This window comes from Clavelina lepadiformis, chromosome 4 (assembly GCF_947623445.1).
Source record: "Clavelina lepadiformis chromosome 4, kaClaLepa1.1, whole genome shotgun sequence".
NCBI classification, from domain to species: Eukaryota; Metazoa; Chordata; class Ascidiacea; order Aplousobranchia; family Clavelinidae; genus Clavelina; species Clavelina lepadiformis.
In genome coordinates this window covers 19,277,113-19,293,673 of record NC_135243.1, presented here as the reverse complement: position 1 = coordinate 19,293,673, position 16,561 = coordinate 19,277,113, and the positions used below count along the sequence as shown (strand labels likewise).

Sequence of the window (16,561 nt, the reverse complement as noted above, 5' to 3'; positions counted from 1 at the left end):
GATTTTGAAAACGATTTTCGGTTACAAAAGTTCACCAACACTTGTAAATAGTCTAGTCTCCGAAAGTTTTCGAAATAGCTGGTTATAGTTGTTACACAAACAAGGGTGCTCGCAGAATACTATCTAAACACAATTCCGAGTTTATCGAAATCAACAAATCGGTGGGTTCCTACGAATGTCAATCATTACTTTACTTATTCATACAATGAAAGTAGCTAAGCAGGCTACACTGCCTGGTTGGAGTTAGGCGCTAAACTTAATGGAACACTGTACCGACATAAAGATGTCGATGACATCGAATGTTGGGAAACAATGGCTGACTCCAACACGTGCCTCGCACAAACCCGCAAGTTATTGGCATAAGGCCATATACATTTCTCGTTATGGTCAAATAAAACGCGTGGACCGGTTAAGTTACGTTTCAATACTATAGAATGTTGCATCTAGCAATTACCGTTTTGGTTCAAAAACTTTTGTTTGTAGCAATAAAACGCTTAGCAGGCCTAGCTGTGAATGATCAACGAAAATTCTATGCAAAAACGCCAATCGGCTTTACACTGGTTGAAGGGTAAAAAGTAGACTTCTAAACTTAAGAGCACGTAGGTAATTGTGTATCCAGCAACGTTCGTTTGCATGGTTGAATTCGGATACAACACTTTGCTATGAATGAGTATTTACTTATATTGCGATTACGTCAACATTTCGTGTCATGATACCACATGACAGTGAACCTACCTTAATCAAAGGAATATGATGAACAGCACAGGCAGGGTTTATTACCTGCAGTCAATAGTTGTCACAGCTAACGTTTTAAACTTTTACATCGATTAAAGATTGAAGGCAACAAGAAGATATAATATTATGCAATTGTTTTGGAATTTGTCACTATTTGTAGTGATTATTGTATCTTCGGCTGTGGCGGCGCACGTCAATATCTCTCTAGAAGAAGAACAACAAATTGGTAAGCGTTTAGATTTGTTTTTATATTTATACCATAAAAGGCTGTAAGGTTCGCATGAAGATCTTGGCTCAGTGGTTGCCAATGTTTTGTATTGTATTTCTTCCTTATTATTCTCAAAAGTTTTCACGTTCACACAAACATAAATTTGCAGTAACATATTATATTGAACACATTGACGTCATAAAAAAGCGGGTTTTACTTCGGCCAAAAGTTGAACGAATGAGAACAAGACCAAAATGGTAAAGAAAGATTAATTTTTCATTTCGCTAAATAAACAACATGCATTGTAATAGAATGTGATCTCAGCTTGAGTATAAGTTCTGTAACCAGTAAATAACTTTTATTGGTTAAATGTACTAATATCATATAGGCACAGTTTTCTCAATTTCTACCCAAAGTTAAATTTTTATTTCTTGAACCGTGTGGCTTTCATTGGGAATCGTTTTCTTCCTCCATTTATCTTCCATGTTAATTGCGGAAGCGACGTGTGCATATAATTTTCTGACTTTTTTTCATAATTTGTTTTTAACCAATTTGTTTTTCTCTGATCCTACTTGAACAATTGGCTAAATTGAATTGTTAGGGATTATTTGTAAGGACTAATTGCTTACCCTTCGCGGCATCGCTAAAAATTGTATCAAAAAGACGATCTGGAAAATAAAAAATTTTCTCCAAGCCCTTTTTGAACGAACGATTTTTTTATAAGAAACGTTGTAAACAAATTTTATCCAAAACTCAAACAACTGCACTGGCAGGAATTAAACAACGAATAAAAATTAAGATTTACTTCAAGTATGTAAAAGCTCTGCCACTAGCATAAGTCAGTATGGGCACTTTAAGATAGAGTATGTTTAAGTTGAAGTGTGTGGAAAGTGATTACGTGATAAGAATTTACTACGATAAAACTAACGTTGAAATATTGAAAACACAAAACGTGATTTTTCAGGAGTACCGATCATTGATTTGCGTAAAGTGCTAAACCTGAGTACAAACCCCACGAAGAAAACCGAATTCAAAATCCTGGAGCAAACTCTGCATGTTGATCGGTCTTCCGGGCTGGCACCAAGCAGCCGCGTAACTGACCAAACAGGATGGTTCAAAATCGAGAAATCTACCGGAATACTCTCCCAGACAAAGCGCATTGATCGGGACCTTTTGTGCGGGAAAGTCGAACTCTGTTTTATCCAGGTTGAAGTAAATTAAGACTAGCTTGGCTGTACTTGTCAGAGATTGTTTTTCATGTATTTTTTGCTTATGAGTTTGCACTAGATTAGCTCTGTTGTAATTTCTTTGGCTACTTTGAGCTGGTGAAAGTGTAATGGACGCGTGTACCCAACTGGCAAATGTACGATTTGAACTGTAACACATACAAAGTTAAATGTGTAGTTGCCTTGTATGGTTTGCCTTCGTGTGCACAGTTACTTTACAATCATTTATTTTCGTAGGCCTAAGTAATTACAGTAACTGTTAAAATCAATGGCTTTTTTTCACAGATTATCTTCCTGCCGGGTCTGTACATGAGTGTGATGCATTTAGATGTCTATATCAAAGACCTTAACGACAACTCACCTTGTTTTCCGTCTCCATCGATAGAAATAAACGTTTCTGAAGACCTGGAGGTTAACCACGAGATCAGATTGGATCGCTACAAAGCCACAGATGTCGATTTGGGTCTGTTTATGCTATGTCCGTATAGTTCAATCAAATTCTGATCGGGCTTTTTTGTAATTCATTTATTTGTGCAGTTTCATGACTTGTCTTGTAAAGTAATTTTGATGTTTTGATTGATTTTTGTTACTTTTTCTGCAAAAGGGAATAATTCGATGATCCAGTACACTCTACTACACCATGATGTGTTTTTCAAAGTGAGGCAGTATCGCGATCCGGTCGGCCATGAACATTTGAGCCTCGTGGTCAGTCACATCTTGGGTAAGTTTTTGGAAAGTTATGATTTTCCCCACAGCATCGAAATAAGCTTTTTGCTTGCGTTAGAACCAAGAAATTGCCTAACATTAACAATATTACCAGCTATAATTAACCAGTAACTCTTCATATCATATCTTACGTTAGATTATGAGCAAACCAAGGTTCACAGAATGCTGTTGCTTGCCAGTGACATGGGAACTTCGTCACAATCGAGTTTTGTGCCTCTTTTAATTCACCTGATCGACGAAAACGATAACAAGCCAAACTTTGAAAAAACAGTAAGATTTATTCCTATCGCATTCAAGTCATCTATATCTGCGTCAAATTATAGAAAAACCATCCAAAATACCTAACGTATACATATACAGTTGCTCTATGAATGTGGGTGATTGTAGATTGTATACATTCGAAGACAAGTTCTGGTGGAAAACCAGAATGTCTCGTATGGTATTCTCATATATCTTGCATCTCGTATAATACATTGAAAAACTCAACTCTTTGATGCGAAAGTAATTGAACAAATTACAGCAGGTAGCTTCAAGCTTCAAAAGAAACTTTAATTTTCACTCAATCATACAGTATTCATTGTCTCTCAAAGAAATTTTAATCTGTTGTAATGGTTGGATTTTCATCTTCTGACAAACACCAGACTTGCGTTTATAGTTTATACGAATAGCTTAGTCATAATATCGCTTTCTATTTCAGCTTTATGAGGTGTACCTCTCAGAAAACACGCCAACTGGTGAAATCTTAACACGGGTCCAAGCGTCGGACCGGGACAGCGGTGACCTTGGGTACGTCCATTACGTTATCCCAGCCAGTGACCAAGACAGACGAGAAGGTTACCCGCCGGTTTCCGTGAACGAGACCACGGGTACTGTGACACTTTGTGAGAAACTGGATTACCATGTTCATAATGAGTGAGTTTCGAGATGGTGATTTCTGAAGTTTAGGCAAAACTATTTTAAGAAAGGTTTCATGAAGATTTTTTTAGCTCACTTAACCTCATTCGTCTTGGGTTGGTAGAATTGTTACATTCTTTGGATGTAATTCTACCAAGACCACAAATTTTGAGTATAGCTGTAACTCTGCAAGTACAAAAGGGCGAAACTGACTGTGTTTTATACCAATTGATTCGAATTTTCATTGACTCCTTTTCCTTCAGCTTTTTTAAGTTTGGAATTATGTGGTTAATTGGGTTTTAGTGCAGCCTCCCATTTTTCAAAGAATTTTTATTTGAATTTTCCGCTGCCAACATGATTAACAACCAGTGCTGATCATCGTTTCTCATGACTTCAGTGTCCAACTATTTCGCGCTTTTGCTTAAACATAGTTCGCATTTACTAATAGGGACGACCACCGTAAAACGATGATTAATTATTAATTCGGCACAGAGTTTTTCGTCGCAAGTCTGTTTGGTCAAGTACCATATCAAGTCACTAAGTGTATGTTGAATCGTTTTATTATTTTACTGAAGTCAAAGTCACCGTTTTGCGATGTAAGTAGTCCACCAATATAGCGTTTTATGGCGACGTATAACAGAGAGTCGACTACGTCTTTTGTACGACTGTGATGTCGAAATATATTTAAATAAGTTGTTACAAATATATGACGTTGATAACTTAGCATAACTTGAAGTTATGTTAGTAACTTAAAAATTACTTTGTACATAATAATAAAATAAAGTGTAAAACTATGTAAATTTAATTAACTTTTAACAGAATGAAGATTATAATTGAAGCCATTGACAATGATCAGAATCGGCCGCAAAAATCTACAACCATTTTATTGCTTCATGTTCGTGACGTCAATGATCATGAACCCGTCTTAGAAATACAATATATTGTGGAGCATAAGAACGACACAGGTTAGTGCAATATCGTATCTTCCATTGTTGAAATGTTATAGATTTAAGTATTAAGGACATTCAATTGATAATAATTAAGAAATAAAATAACAAATACACGTCAATATTGATTATAAGAAAACAAAAAAATGGTTTACAAAAGATATCACAATATTGGATGTTAATTCGAATTGAGTTCGCTTTTCATAACATTTAATACGTAGTTATTTAAAACTTGTGTGCCGACTTAGCTGAGCCCCAGCATCATTAAATAACTTTTAAATATGAAATCTTTTTAGCTTTCATATCAGAAAATTCACCAAACCCTTCGATTCTAGCTCACATAAGCACGAGTGACTTAGATGACGGTGAGAATGGTCGAGTGACAAGCACAGTGGAAACATTTATACCCGGGACAGAAAACACCATGACTGGTAAGAAGTTACCTTCTGCATTTTCGTTTAAATGCAGTATTTCTGTGTATGGGTAGCAGCAACACTTTTGTTATCAGGACATGTGTTCTGTAATAGCGTGTTGATCACTTATGTAATATCATTTAAGCTAATAACACCTGATTTTCGCTCCCAATACCCTCGGTTGCAGACGTTTTATTATGTCTTGTGGAGTATTAACTGACACAAAATCGTATAAGTTGTTGTCACTTTAAATTAAATCACATTTATTGTAAGTTTAATAGTGTTAATCTGGTCGTTACTCCACTTATTAGGTAATGAAGCATACTTGATTAACTCTTTTTCTTCTTAGAGTCGGAAACTTTTGTCATCCGAGATGAGTTGCTGCGCACGACCATCAAACTCGATCGAGAAGTGAGGGGTGAATACGACGTCATAATAAAGGCTTGTGACTACGGCGTTCCGCCTAAGTAAGGCGTTGCTTTTTAAAAACCGCTATTTTTGTGGAATCGGTAAATTTTTTGAGTGCAACCTGAATTGTTTGCGCCTTGGACTGACCAGAAAGTCCCCTCTATCTATTTTAACTTAATTACTTAGAATTATTTTATATTAGCGATTTATTCTGCAAACTCTAGCACTTGACTTACAATTGCCGAAAAGTAACTTTTCTTTAAACTTATTGTCTTTTCTTACCAAGATGCGCCAGAAGCCAGCAGGTAAAGATCATAGTCCTTGATGAAAACGAATTTGCTCCTTTTTTTCTGCATGCGAAGACCGACATCGTATTTCCGGAGGACACGGAAGTGGGATCCGTCATCGCCAGTGCCATGGCAACAGACAGGGATGCCGAAAATGGTCCTGCCTGGGTGTTATCTGAGGTTAGTTTTTTGACGTCTTACTTACGGTGTTCTTGGTCGTTTTGTTATTGAAAGTTTGCATGTTTGTTGCTTGTTTATTTAATTATATGTATTTAACCCATAATTTGCGTTGTGGTATTTTTTTGTGTTAAAGTGTTGTTGTGAAATTCATTTTTATATATTACCAGTCAGGTAATTGAAAAATTCTGGTATTTCCATTCAAAACTGACTGATATCAACCACCATAAACAATTCCAAAAGTGAAGCCACCCATATTATAAGCGATACTTCTGAATCAATTTATCACTTAGTGTAATGATTTCATGAAAAAAGTTGGAAAAGTTTGGATTGAAATTTGGAATTTTGTTTAATACTTGATTCACTTTTGAGTCTTAACTTTCTTTTTCAATAAAATGCACACACGGTAGCTCAGTAGCTTTCATATACTTTCAATTTCAAACGTTCATTTTTACTGTCGTTTCGTAAAACCGTGTGAGCATGCACCGGTATAACAATTTAGCAAAGTCGGTGACATTGTGTACAGAATTGTACGTTGGCAGGGAGATCAAACAGATAAGTTTCTGTCTTACCTTGGTGGCCGATTTAGAAGCAAACGAAATCAAGAATGCGAAAGGTTTCGAAAGCTAAAATAAAAATCGCTAAATTGCCAGTTGATGTTAGATATGTACAACGTATATACCTAACTATAAATTTACACCAATTTTTTGGTGGAATTGCGTAAAAATAAACCAAAAATGGAGTAATTTCTCCACTGCTCCGCCAAGCAGATAGCCTGCAAAAATAGATTGACCAAGTTTTAGCCGCAAGCTGTTCTTTTTACCCAGTTTGTAAACCACCCGTTATCAGTGTATAAAAGTTTTCACAATTGCTCTAGCGCGATTATACCGAGCTTTATGGTCAATTTTCAGATCTGTCAGTTTTTATTAGACTAATTGGTTAACTTATGATTTATAGAAGTACTATAGCTCGTAATGATTTTGCTGTTTGTTTTTTTAAATAAATGTTGCCTCGTCCTGGTTATGTTATAGGCCTACTGCTGTTTTCTGTTTATTCCATGACAGTGAACTTACGCCGCATTGTGTTTTTGATGGAAACAACAGAATTGCACCCATGGGCATAATTTCTTGTGCTGTAGTTCTTTTTAACTGTTGTTAACTTATATAATTAGTACCTTATGGGGCTTAATCGACTGGCTGATGTTGATTTGCTATCATGTTCAGATACAGGACCAGCGTTTTTCGATTAAATATGAATGTAATGTAAATTTCACACAGATGCATTCCCAAAGGATCCATTTTTAATTACATTCATTTTCAAACCCAGTAATATACAGTTATACACTTTAGTTCTATAGTTATGAACATCTTTCATTCTTGCTTTTATTTTGAAAATATTTTACAAGTACGGAGAGCTGGAAGCGTCGCCAAACGGACTTGTCACTTTCGAGATTCAACTTGCCGAAAGCGACGACGCAATTGCTTCACTTCCTGTGCGTATCGATCCAACATCCGCAAATCTGACTCTGGCTCGCAGGTTGGATTATGAGACAAGGAGACTTTGGAAGGTGAGGAGGAGGCTTCGGCGTGAAAGAAGTGTTTTTAAATAATCTCTGTGTTCGGTTTTCCAGCCTATGAGGTACATTTACCTCCAGTATATTTGCAGCTATTTTTTGGGGGGTACGGTAGGGTCGTTTATACTATTGAGACAACAACAAACACTCCTGGATCAGTAGCTAATACGAATAACCGATTTAAGGATTTAATTTTTTTCGTGTTATGGAGACTTTTCAATTAACTTCAGGAATTTCAAGAAAGTGTTTGCTTCAAGCCTGTATCACGCTCTAAAGGAAAAAACACCTTTCTAACGCTTGATTTCGGGTTTCCGTTGTTTTTCTTTGCACCCTGTTGCTGATGGGACATGCTTTGTTGTCAAACGTTACCCAACCAATTCGTATGAGATTGACGCATTAGATCGTATCACCTATCCCGCTAATATCTAGACATAGTTAGTTTGTTTAATTCTAATCATTAAACAAAGTAACGCGTTGCAGGATGTTATACAGATTTTATAATGTGCAGTATATTACAGTGATTCATCACAACTTCATTATGTCGCTTTTCTCTTTAATATTTAGTATAGAATCATTTTGTCACTCTAATCCCATTCCGCCGGATCCCCTATTTTAATAATACAAAGTGCTGTACGTTATATCATGTGTGTTGTCTTGCTTCTATCAATGCATATAATGGTTGTTTTCTTTATTTCAGTTTGTTATAATTGGTAGAGACGGTGGCCGGCCGGTGGCGCGAGAGAGCCAGTGTGCTTTCACGTTAAGAGTAAGAAACGTAAACGACAATCCACCGATTTTTGTGAATCCAAATGCGAACAATTCAGTGATTTTCGTGCCCATTCGAGCTTCTTCTTATGTTTTTGCCACTATAAAGGTATGACTTTGACTTACTGGTATGACTTACTCAATATTTTGATTTGAAGGAGAAAAATGTTGAAATTATTTTTTTCTGTAATTTATTGACCAACATACGTTACTTTTGTACATGTAACTATTTTAATCTCAGAAAAAATGATTTTTAGGCTGTAGATTTGGGCGTGGACGAGAGAACAAAAATGCGTTATTCTTACACACTGGTGCAAAAGGACGGGAAAACAATTCATCGAAACCGTTACAAAGATTTATTTAAATTGGATCGATTTTCTGGAAAATTTTCGCTTCATTGGTTTAAGTATTCAATCCCAGATATTCTCGGAAGCTACACAGCAATTATTGAAGTATAAATATTTTAGAGCATTTACATATTTTTAATAATCAATCACACTAAAAATCTCCCCGCCGTTATGACGATTTCTCTTGTCTTCATAACGTTTGATATCATTATCTACAACGGAAGAAATATTTTCTGCTCTCGAGTCACAGTTTAAGGTCAAAGTATTAAGTAAACCTATTCATTACGTATAATGGCATGTGGTGGGTCACTTTAACTCCGTTTAATTAAACTCTGATTAACTTAACCCTTCAGAGCTTAGTGAATAATTTTTGTGAACAATGCAAACAATTTTTCAAGGGTTCAATTAACACTTGTTGAAGTGACAACAAAACATAATTGTTCTCATTAGAAATGTATTGTTAGGTCACAGATTTTGGTACTCCACCCCTAACAACGTCAATCGCGGTGATCATCAAAGTGGTCCGTAAGGATACCCAGACTGATCCTGTAGTGCCGAATTCGAATAAGGTTCGTCAGGTTGAGATTAGTTCCACATCGTCAATGGTCCTCTTGGCCACTGTATTTGGGGGGTGCGGATCAGGTTTCCTTGTCATCGGTATCGCTGTCGTTATCTGTATCAGAAGAAAAAGAAACAAAACCGCCAACGAGAAAGTAACTCACATGTCGTTCCAAATTTAGCTATATCCCGGATATGAATTGCGAAATACTATTATTAATTATATTAATTACTATTATTATTAACTATTATTAATTTGTAATTTTACTTAATGGGTTAACTGTCAAGAGTCTGGAATTTATACTTTTTTGTTTTATTATTTTGCTATTTTTTTGTTTGTTTGTTTTCTGGTTAAGATTTTGATAATGTTTTTATTGAATGATTAAAGATTACTAGTGACTGCTTAATTGGTTATCAGTTGTGTTTGATTATAGTTAATTGATAGCTTATGAATGGTAGCTTGATGCAGGATATGATTTCAGGGTTCAGATGCTGCAGCACCAGATTCTCCAAGAGTTTCACAGGATTGTGGCGTTGAAAACTCAAGTAAGGAAAATATCCAAAATGAAAATTAACAAACAGAATTTACCAAGAGTAATGAAACGAAATCTAACAGAATAGAGATGTTTACTTTGATTTTTATAAATTACAAGGTCTTTTAGTTTAAAGTTAAGGTGAATGTAACTTTAATTTTCGTAAATTCCGTTTTGCTATTTCTTCTACTGGAACTTTGTAGCAACCGCTGGTGTTCAAACCTTTAATACGAAAACATCCGATGAATCTGTGGCGCCAGAACTCCCGCGTCGTAGCAGAACTCATAGCAAAACTGTCCCTAAGATGTGAGTTGCTAATACGCATTTGTGTGTCATCGAAACATGCTATGAAAAAGTTTTAACTCGCTCCGTGAAGTGTGTTCGTTTTTACCGCCGATGTATATTTAACGTGCTCCGTAGATTCATATCTAAAGTTACCAGTTTTAAATATTTCTGATGTTAAACATCCAGCGCTGTCTCCCCCACACCACAAGTGAACGACGACTCTTCATCAGAGCATATTTACGTCATGATGAAACCTATTCCGCCTCCTCCTTTAGCTAAGCAGAGTTTCAAGAGGGATCAGCGAAGAACCAAGGAGAGTGCTGCCATCGAGGTAACGTTGAATAAACGTGTACAAGTGACTTGAAATTATTCAAAAACTGTCGGTAAGTCTCAACTTTGACTGAAACTTACTTGCCCGCTTGACTGAAACTGAGATGTATAAGTTCCACGTATTGTTTCAATCCTCGTATTACTGTGCTTTTGTTGGTCATTGTAGATTTTTATAACGAATGGTAGAATAATTTATTCTTGTAACTTTATAGAACCCGGTTGAAAATCTTGCTCCTAGGCGAACCCGCCCTCCCATTTCTTCAAACGCTTCAGCAGGTGCAACAATGAAGTTGTATGATTTGTTTTCTTTTTCTATGCTGCGCATTGATGATATTGAGTATATGATTTAATTTTTGCCTCTTAATCATGTTTACACCGGACTAGTTTAAACGATTGCTTATTTAGGAGTGAATAACATCAGTAGAATGGGAGCACAATGTACAGAATTGTGCAAGTTTTATGGCCACGGCGACACCTGCTGGATGCCCGCCACAGGTAAATAGAACCCATTTTTCTGTTTGTATTGGCGACAGAGGCGAATCTGCATTGAAAAAAATTTGAGCAGGGTGACAATTCAGAAATATATATTTTATGAAACTTTGCTGCACTGCTACACGTGCTTTAGAGGGTACGCGTTTTTACACCAATAACAGGATAACATCATCATCGAAATAAGATTAAATTAGGCTGAAATCTTGAATAGTACCATCAAAACATTAAGTTCTTGTTTCCGCGCCATATTTTAATAAGTAAGCCAATAAGCTTGTTCCTTTCGGTAATGACATTAAACTGAGGGGCAAGTCCAAAATCAAGTTGATCTTATCTGAAAGAACACTATTAACCAAATATTCTGTTAAAACATTTTTATAAAATAATTCGTGGTTAGGTAGTTATTAGCAAAAGAAAATAGCAAAAAGTCTCAAAGTTTTTGGCCTTCATTGTGACGTAGATGAAAGCTCTTGCTATGTCATAGATTAGTCAAGTTGCTTGACAACATGCTGCTGCTGTTGCTTTCCTTGCGCGGTAATCAACTGAAGTCAAAACTGTAGGTCATAGGAGTTTAGCCTATGTCCAATTAGGTGTCATGTGAAAAAAACTAGAAACTTGAAGCATTATAAGTGAATAAATAACGGTTCTTTTAAACATAAAAGGACCGGTAACCCAATCATTTGTGTCCGTGAAGTTACGGTATCTTTGGACCGAACAGGTTACCCACAAACCGGTACCGTACTGGTTGCCGTGGGTGGAATATAGTATCTTTTCAAGTAGTCACTTTTCAAGCTATTGACAGTTATAGCAATATACAGTATGTATACAGTTGATATCAACTTGTTTTTAGATTGATTGATATCAACTTGTTTTTTGGACGTTCCTCTCACTTTTATCCACTATTTTTGATTTTGTTCTCGTATTAGTTTTAAGATTATTCCTTTGATGAAGTTTGTGTATGCGCCTTATTTGGGCAGGCACGATTACTGTTAGTTTGTGTTTGTTAGCTATGCTGCAGTCGTGGTTGTGGTATGCTGCAACGCAGGCTAACTTCAAAATTAAATCATCTTCCATAATTTCTATGCACTGCATATTACAGTTCAAAGCAACATACCACAACCTTGCGAAGAATGTCAGACGTCAAGCAGTTTGGGTATGTTCCATTATCTATAGTGTTTGTTAGTTATGCTGCCAGCCATTTACTGGAGTCGTGTTATAGAAAGTCCCTTTAAAATCAAACTATTTTCTACAGTATATGCACTTCATATTACAGGTCAAACCAACATACCACAAATTAGTGAAGGATGTCAGACGTCAAACAGGGACTCAGGATACACGGGGAGCTGCTTGGATGAAAACGGCATACCCTCTATCATAGTGTAGTATCCGTTGGTGTATCGGTAGAAATTTAGAAGAGCCATTGGATTGGATTTGCTTTAGGTCTAGAAACTGATTCACTCATTTTTTCTTGTGTAGAGAAAAATTTGTTGTTTTTATTAGTGTTTTTACTTTTCGTAATTTTTCAACATTTTCTTGCAATTTGAATTTCATATAATTCATTTCTTCAAATGTGCGATGCTTCTGATTTTTGTTTTCTGGCTTATCGTATTTTTCATTATTTTCTTGCAATAAATTTCTGTAAATATGCAGTCACTTTTATAACGCAGAATGATATTTGTCTGGTATAGACTCACACCGTAATTTTAGTGATCTTTTACCTGCATGCTTGGCCGATCGTGCAAACCATCAGTTTGAACAAACCGACAAACACTGTTTGAAAAGTGGCTAAATCGGTGAATAATAATCCCCGATCAATTCTATCCAACCTCGTTCAACTTTGACCTATTTTGAACACAATTATAATCAAGCAATTTTTCGGTGCTTGAAATGCTATAGGCGGGTTGCAGTTGTAATTACATTATAGAGATTTTATAAAAGTAAACATTTAACCTTTGCCTGTTATTTGTACAGGAATAATTTACTAGGGCGAGTTGTTATGGAGGCCTTATAAGAAAATGACTTGAATTGAGTCAATATTTGAAAAACTCTAGTCGGCCCTTGTCGATTAGATTTCAGTATTAGGTCAAACAGTATTTTCTTTCCCTGAAACCATAAAAGTGAAACTTAAAGAAAGTTTTTTTGTCAACAAACGCGTTCAAGACCGTGAAACGAAGCAAATTTTCAAACATTTCAATCGTTTTTTGTCTACACAGACGATATTTTCGCATTATATCTGGCTTTAGTTCAGATATCAGTTGGTTTAACTTGACACGAGTTAGTTATTACTGTTATTAGCCAAATAGCTCGAGTTTGCGATTTAATGCGTCCTGGTATAACAGTAAGTTATATAGGCTATAATTTCCTAAGGTTTTATTCATCCAAGAATTGGGAGTGTTTGTTTACTCATTCAAGCGTTTTGTTGTATTTGTTTTATGCTATTTTTTATGACATGATGTTTGCATGACATCTAGTTTATATCTTTGCCTTTGATGAAAATGCAATAAAGCTTTCACTTGAAACAAACAAATGCTATTTACGGTAGGCCTATAATGCAGACATTTTATATCTGAATCAACTTTACATCTTTCTCTTCCCCAGATTCATAAAATCATAAAACCAAATGTTTTTTCTTATATCAAACTTGTTCACAAAATTTTAGCAGTTTATTAATTGAAAACTACGCCAATCACGGTTAACAAAATTTAAACATTTTAATAGATTATTGAAATGCATTTGTAAATAGCAGGTATAAGTACATTTTCTTCTATTCTAACAAAATCAGATCTACAATAATTACACAAACCTAAAAGCTTAGGAAATCAAAAGCAACTAACTACGAAATTAAGAAAATTAACAACATTTTAACGATATTAACAAAAAGCATTTGTGTCAAGCCTGTAGTGTTTTTTTCTGCATAGAGACGTCCTTTTTCTTCAGGCCTTATTCCTAACGATAAAAAATCAGGAAAGTAGATTCAAGAAGCTCTAATTTTGCGTTGTAACCGCTCCCTGTGCCATATCCATCATAGGCCAATCCAGCAAAATCACCACAGTTGTTGCTGTAATAATTATCAGCCGTTGACCCGATACAAGCCATACCGGCTTGACTGAAGGAGCCATGTAATTTCCCAGAAAGACACATAGCATAAGCATTCTGGTAAGCATTGATCGTTCTGAACTGAAACAAAATAAAGCATTGAACAATACAACACTTCATTTACGTTGGTTGTAAAAATACGGATTTTTGTAGCATAATACCTGAATGAAACCAGAGTCTACATTTCCTTGAACTGTTGTACCATAATAACTGACAGCTTCCTCGGCGTTGCCTTTGTCGTACGTCAGAAAAACCGCTGGGCCATGGTCAGATTGGTAAGTGTAATGGCCAGAAACAATGGGATAGTATGAGTTGTACAAATTATACAAATTTCCACCATAATCTTTAAGAAAGCCGTCAGTAGTGCGGTATTGTAGATAAGATGCTGAATCGTATTCTACAAGCGGTGTATCGTTAGGTACTTGCCAAATCATGACGTCACGCGCTTGAAGATCAAAGTAAGCTTGATTTTTATAGTCGTCACTGGTTGCCGAGGCAGCGTGACCAAACGTGTTGTAATTGGACCAGTTATCGGCACCAACTTTCGCGTTTTTTTTCATTTCCACTTTCGCTGGACCATCGGTCTCCTGTTTGGCATCTTCCGGTGTTCCGGATGTTGTTTTCGTGGATGGAAGCAACCAAAGTCCAGCCTCCGCTGCCTAGAGTCATGTCGCAATAAACGGGGTAAGCAATCATGTTGGAGTCTCGGATGTAGTAAATCCCGTTTCCGTGACTAAGTCCTGCAAGCCTGATTTGTTTGCAGCTTGCAGGCAGGTCAGCAGCAGAACCCGATTGATTGAGATATTCCACTGAAACAGCTGAAATATTTTTAAACGTTTTGATTTCAAATTTTATTTAAATACTCCATTCATATTTTTTTGAAATTGTATGAAAAGGTGTACTAAAACTTAATTTTTAGAAATTGCACAGGAAAAACCTTCGTGATGACGTAATTAACCTCATATAAAATTTCTATTTTAACTTACCACTTGCCAAAGCATTGGAGAAAAAGAATAAATGTATCACGAGATTGATCATCTTGGTCAAAAAATATCAACTTTCCGATGCAGATCTTGTTTCTTCAATCGATTTGTAGACAATGGTTTTCCAGCCGAACGTTTTGACGTTTATATAAACTCGTTACATGAGAAGCAAATATCGTAGAAGATTTATCTTGGAGCGGTCTAAATGAAATGTGAATTTGTACGTCATAACCAAATTTAATATATTGAAGTTGGACGTGCTATCTTTGCTGAAAAGTATCGCTCGCTAAACTTCATAACGTGTAGAAGCAGGAAAGCAAACATGAATACTCATATAACGTCGAGATGTGTGTTTGTAATACATCAAGGTGGATGTAATCTCCAAAATGATTTAAAACAAGAAATATATTTACAAGCTCTGCTGTTGACTTAAGGTTTGGAAAGATAAATATTATCGACAGAATATAAAATGAACTTTGTATTAAATTAAAGTCTTCTCAACTCACAAATAGAACGCCTGGTAAGCTATGGTCGCAAAATATTTGTCTATGGTGGAACGTTACAAGCGCATTAGTAACTATTGTTTGATGTACTTCCCAAAAATATTTGCATACTATTCATTGCACCAGGAAGAGGAAACCGGGTTATAGGTAAATGTCTCTTGGACCAAGTACAGCTTGTCAGTATCTCACTACACAAACCGTAACTGACAGACATGCATTGATAAAACAACTTCGCAAAGTGTATTGTTAATATTTGCATAGCATCATAATTTGTTTTATTTGTTGTGTTTGGGATTTCTTAATTAAGCTTTCTTACGCGTCACGCAAAGGGAAACAAATACTGGTTTTGATCGGTGTGTATAGTCTCAGGAACTCCATGGACAGTGAACCACCGGTGAAATAAGTGTGGCAGTGGTCTCAGCGATTTGATTTCGCATGGGCCAGGCCTAGACGATATATTTTGTGAACAAATTGCAGGCGACGAAAATATATTGATGTCCAGCCCTCGTCAATGGTAAAAGTCCGGCGATATCAACTTCTACGTGTTGCATAGGCGTAATTTCGAGAGAGGGATTACACTACAACTACAATTTACAAGCGTTTTAAGCGGTTTTTAGACGTAAAACACTAAAAATTTTCCGCGCCGCGTATTTTGGCGGAAGGGACATAGACGAGAGTTTTAAGTCAAGCACTAATAATTTTTGGGCCCCTCTCAACGCCACTACCACCTCGCCACATTTTATTGACTTGATTCGAGTCAAATGTGACAAACAACGGTCTTGGTAGAACTTTCAGCAAAAATAGAAGCTTAGAAAACAAACAAAAAAAACAGACATCTCATGACAAATCACATTTTTCTAAAAGACGTAATAATCAACCAATGGAAATTTGATACAAACGGTCGTGAAGAATGGTAACCAAACTAACGCAACATGTATTGTGTGAAGTCAACAAACTTTACGAAGTTAGCAGTATATATCGACTTGACTGGACTTTAGTTCATAACTTTGGGAATTCCGTCAAACGCCATTTGAAAATCGTTTGCACAAGTAATGGCTAATGAAAAATAACAAACTAG

General features: G+C 36.1%; 2 protein-coding genes across 2 annotated transcripts; one reads left to right on the top strand and one right to left on the bottom strand.

Annotated features, from left to right (window-relative positions):
- The first annotated feature begins 836 nt into the window (after positions 1-836).
- On the top strand, positions 837-12,518 carry LOC143452195 (protocadherin beta-11-like). Its single transcript, XM_076953064.1, has 21 exons — positions 837-961; positions 1,908-2,149; positions 2,455-2,632; positions 2,774-2,890; positions 3,032-3,165; positions 3,593-3,807; positions 4,609-4,754; positions 5,033-5,167; positions 5,499-5,616; positions 5,844-6,024; positions 7,427-7,588; positions 8,292-8,468; positions 8,617-8,811; positions 9,171-9,419; positions 9,747-9,810; positions 10,001-10,103; positions 10,269-10,413; positions 10,625-10,688; positions 10,818-10,907; positions 12,001-12,054; positions 12,175-12,518. The coding sequence occupies exons 1-21, from the start codon at positions 862-864 to the stop codon at positions 12,282-12,284; spliced, it is 2,979 nt and encodes a 992-aa protein (XP_076809179.1). The 5' UTR covers positions 837-861; the 3' UTR covers positions 12,285-12,518.
- A 1,198-nt stretch (positions 12,519-13,716) lies between these two features.
- LOC143452124 (intelectin-1-like) lies at positions 13,717-15,185 on the bottom strand. Its single transcript, XM_076952984.1, has 3 exons — positions 14,984-15,185; positions 14,159-14,815; positions 13,717-14,078 (listed from the first exon to the last, which is right to left on the bottom strand). Exons 2-3 carry the CDS (start codon positions 14,555-14,557, stop codon positions 13,848-13,850), a joined length of 630 nt encoding a protein of 209 aa, XP_076809099.1. The 5' UTR covers positions 14,558-14,815; positions 14,984-15,185; the 3' UTR covers positions 13,717-13,847.
- Positions 15,186-16,561: the final 1,376 nt, after the last annotated feature.